Source organism: Apium graveolens, chromosome 11 (genome assembly GCF_009905375.1).
Source record: "Apium graveolens cultivar Ventura chromosome 11, ASM990537v1, whole genome shotgun sequence".
NCBI lineage: Eukaryota > Viridiplantae > Streptophyta > Magnoliopsida > Apiales > Apiaceae > Apium > Apium graveolens.
Window position 1 is genome coordinate 142,959,952 of NC_133657.1, and position 4,721 is coordinate 142,964,672.

Consider the following 4,721-nt stretch of genomic DNA (forward strand, 5'->3'; position numbering starts at 1 on the left):
TGCTCATCATCATCCAAGTCATTTTTTTGATTAATTTGAGTCCTTTGTAGCATGGCTTCTGCATTTTTCAAATATTTTACAATAATCTTAATCATCTAAACATCTTCATGAGTTTTATTTTCTTTGTCTTCAAACTTGGCTTCAAGCTCACTATCATCATCATATCCTATCCATCATCGGCTTCCCGTAGAGCCCTCTAAATCACCTATACACAAGAACATATACAATTTTAGTACTATATACATATATCGTTATATTTCTAATAACACTAAGGCGGAACTAAACTATCATTCACCGTTGACAAATGACCGAATAATATTAGAGTATTTAGCTCTCGGTTTGCATTTTCATACTTGTTATATATCGATTGGAGAATTTCACTAATCAACCTAATTACCTCACCAACAATAGCACTCGAGAATGTTTGCAAACCACTTTTCAGATTTCTTTACAATTTAATGAGCAGAGTATGTTATGTTTCAAGAGCCGCATTTTCATACTACAAAAAATTTTATTGTTGTTAACTATATACTGTTGATAAGTCAAGAAATCCGTTGGTAAAAGAGGTTCTTAATGGAATATCTACTGATATGGACCTTCGGCTTGATGTAGTGGGGAAATAACTTACTAACAGTCGGTATCTAATTTTTGCAACAGAATAGTAACAAACTAATAACATAATAACATATCTCCGAAGAAACAAAAAATCACCGCCTAACAAAAATTTTCAATTAAAAATATTTTATAATAAAGAATTTAATTTTAGAATTAAAAATACAAGTGAAAAAAGAATAGGATATGTTTGAAAAAACTGCACTACTGAAGCACGTAACTAGTACTCCTGCTAGAATCGGATCCAATGGCATATATACAAATCGGTGGATCTATAATCCAAAATTAGAAACGATGATATCTGCTATTTCGCAAGCTGCAGCTCCCATGCAGATACCTCTAAAACTCTTTTTAGTCATCATCCTGCTACGTGTTAACTCATGCAAACCAAAACCAAAATTTCCAGAATATGCATTAACTCATCTCTATTCATAGGCATATTTACCACCCATCTGCGCAGGTAATACTTATACATAACATACCCACACAAGAACACAATAACTTGCGCTTCTGCATATATGGTTTGTTTCAGTAATATTATTTAGTTTATATTTAATAAAAATCAATAAACTGAAAAATGGGTTCACATGGGGATAACTGGGATATTGAAGAAGGTGAAGATAATGTTCTGGTGAAGGAGCACCGAAATAAGTCTGAGGAGGAACGTGTTACCAATGTCCGATTTCGACTGCTTAGGATTTTTCTAGCAAATTTGCAGCAAATGATTTTCGGGACCAAGCTTTTTGTGCTCTTTCCAGCTATACCATCTGCAATTATGGCTAAATCTTACAATATTGGGAGGGTGAGTACCGAGTATATAAGTCCGGAGAATGAAACATCTTATTTTATTTTTCGTTTGTGTTACTTAATATAAGCAGGCTTCAGACTTGAGTTTCGGAATTGGTAGAATATGCCTTGAATGAGTAATTGCCCCAAACGCTGGGATCTCGGGGACTCGCTCCCTAGTTGTCTTTTCTCTTCTGCCTATTTGTGTTCTTTCTTTACGTTTATTATAATTTTTAAATCGAATTACTTGGGCTTTATTTATTAATTTGTATATGAAATTACCAAATAATTGCAGCCATGGATATTTGCTCTGAGTTTACTAGGACTCACTCCACTTGCTGAACGTATTAGCTTCGTGACAGAGTAAGTTCAATTTGATTTCATTGAATTAACGTCTAAATGTGATTTACATATGAAGCAATGTTTAAGGAGAGTTTTTGAATATGATAACCCCAATACTTTTTGGTTATAATTTGCATGCCGAGACACCATTCTTGCACCTCAAAAGTTGCTCTGGAGTTGGAGGTTTATGGTGACTTAACAGATCGGAATATAATAGATAGTTCTTCAATAATGTCTCCAATTTGTTGTATTTAACATTTTTTCCACCTCTAATTTTCTCAAATCTTGTAGGCAAATTTCGTTCTTCACGGGTCCAACAGGTATGCTCATACATGGCAATTACATATATAGGAGATCAAATTGAATTAAAAATAAATGAATGTGATTATTAGCATTGAAAACAGTAGGGGTTAATTTCACAACAATGAACTTGCAGTGGGAGGACTTCTTAACGCAACATGTGGTAATGCAACAGAGCTAATAATAGCATTATTAGCACTACGACAAGGGAAGATCGATGTGCTAAAGTATTCTCTCTACGGTTCTGTTCTATCGAATCTTCTGCTTGTTCTTGGAAGCTCCCTTTTATGTGGTGGATTGGCAGACCTGAACAAAGAGCAGATATTTGACAAAGTAAAATAGATTTACGTTACTTGTTATACATTTAGTTTAATTTTTTTAAAGATTTTTTTGTTAATCACATATGCTGTTTAAAATTTGACAGAAGCAGACCGATTTGAATTCACTACTACTAATTTTTGGATTGCTTTGCCATGTGTTGCCACTGATGTTTAAGTATGCTAAAAGCCCTGCTAGTCATCGAGTGCACCCACTTGTGCATGGGGTCATTCTTCGATTTTCCAGAGCAAGCAGCATTGCTATGCTTACAGCATATGCTGCATATCTTGTTTTCCAGTTAAGGACTCCTCATCAGTTGGTTGAACCACAAGAGGTGACAATATATACAACTTATTGTAGTGATATCAAACAGTTATCATTTACTCAATTTGACTACTGTACCATGTCTTTCAGATAAATGTTACGACTCTAATAAATACCAAAAAATATAGATTATTATGAAATGCAATGTTCTACCTAATATTTTATGATGGTGAACATTGCCAGGAAGCTGAAAGTAACGAGGAAACGGAAGAGGAGCCTGTGATTGGAATTGCAAGTGGACTAGTTTGGTTGGTTGGTATGACAACTACAATAGCTCTACTATCAGAGTATGTTGTTGGTACAATTGAGGTATATAAGATGCATTTACTGTTAATTAAGTATTTTTACACAATATATATGTATGCTTATGATTTTATGGAGATGTGCTATACTTTTTCATCAGGATGCATCAGATTCTTGGGGTATTTCTGTAAGCTTTATTAGCATTATACTGCTACCAATAGTTGGGAATGCAGCAGAACATGCTGGATCTGTCATATTTGCATTGAAAAACAAGCTGGTATATGCACAGTCCTTAGAACGTCTAATTTGTTAAGCACCAATTATTTTATTACCCTGACACTTTTGGAATTAAACAGGATATATCTTTGGGAGTTTCTCTGGGGTCTGCAACACAAATTTCAATGTTTGTGGTTAGTACTAATATCACGTTTACCTGTTACAATTTTAGTCAGCAACTTGTAAATCGATTCACATAATTATTTTTCTGTGTTAACACTGTTATCTTTTCTCTCTTTAGATTCCACTATGTGTAATTGTTGGGTGGATTATGGGCATCCCCATGGATCTTGATTTCGGACCCCTCCAAACAGCTTCTCTTGCTTGTGCCATTCTTATGACAACCTTGACGTTACAGGTTTTCTAAGAACACCTTCTTTTACTATGTTGCCTGATAAAGTAATCACGTTCAATCAACAACACAAGTCTTATTTAGCATGTTAAGATTATCAAATATGTCTTATTTAGCATTATTCTGAATGTGGCCATTTGTTGATGCAAAAAGTCTAAGTCATGCTTCACATTACCTTAAATGCACATGTTTCTGCTACAAACAGGATGGTACTTCACATTACTTAAAGGGATTGGTTCTGTGCCTTGCCTATGTAGTGATTGCTGCTTGTTTTTTTGTTCAAAAACTTCCTTCAAGCAGTGAGTGCCTACGATTGATCGCTAATTTCTGCTAATACTATCTTCATGCATAAAATTACTAACAATTTCACATATGTTTAGATCATATCTCTTTGACGAATGTGGAAGTGGTGCATCATCCTCCAGCTTGAACTTTCTCAACTGTCAGTACCAAATAAATCTTAAAAGTGAGTCCTCGATACTAGATATAACATTCATAAACTTTAAACTAAATTCTTTCCCTTTCTTTTTCTTGTGCATTTTACAGACGGAGACCATCACCTGCAGTCGATGATCAAGAACTGGAACCGGACTTATTGTTCAATCAAGATCATCAGTTAAATGTACTTGTTTGTAAAATTGTTTACTTTCTTTTCTTTGTAATATTATGTCGTCCCTTTTTAGTTACTCTGGAATCTTGAGTCTGGATTGTTGTATGATGAAATGGAGTTGTTTATTACCTTTATGTAATGATCATCAAATCCGGAATAAAATCTTTAAACTATTTTCCTATGGATATCAAAGTGAGTTAAGTATATTAAGAATTTATTGTAAGATCTTTCCAGTAGTTGTGGATCTAAAACCAGAGGTTGAAGATATGGAATAATTTTTGTTGATAATTTACGTAATAATTTTTTCTAGCTCATCAAAAGATTTGAATACTACAACAAAAATTTATAAGGCTGCGCACATTTACGGTCTTTGTGACCGTTTTCGGTCATTCATGATATAAAAATGACCGAACACCCGCAGTAATTTATAATGTTATTGAAAATAAATGTTATGGTCGAATGTAATAAATAAAATTGATCAAATGTGGTCATTTTTCGTAAGTCTTGACCAACAACTTTCGCACTATTTTTCAGAAATTTTGAAATTTCACCAAAAAT

At 33.8% G+C, this 4,721-nt stretch overlaps 1 protein-coding gene across 1 annotated transcript; it reads left to right on the forward strand.

Moving 5' to 3' along the window:
- The first annotated feature begins 1,020 nt into the window (after window positions 1-1,020).
- Window positions 1,021-4,314, forward strand: LOC141696713 (vacuolar cation/proton exchanger 3-like). Its single transcript, XM_074500828.1, has 12 exons — window positions 1,021-1,414; window positions 1,694-1,761; window positions 2,032-2,060; window positions 2,177-2,373; window positions 2,465-2,692; window positions 2,866-2,991; window positions 3,086-3,202; window positions 3,282-3,335; window positions 3,443-3,559; window positions 3,759-3,852; window positions 3,934-3,995; window positions 4,100-4,314. Exons 1-11 carry the CDS (start codon window positions 1,190-1,192, stop codon window positions 3,981-3,983), a joined length of 1,305 nt encoding a protein of 434 aa, XP_074356929.1. The 5' UTR covers window positions 1,021-1,189; the 3' UTR covers window positions 3,984-3,995; window positions 4,100-4,314.
- The last annotated feature ends 407 nt before the right edge of the window (window positions 4,315-4,721 follow it).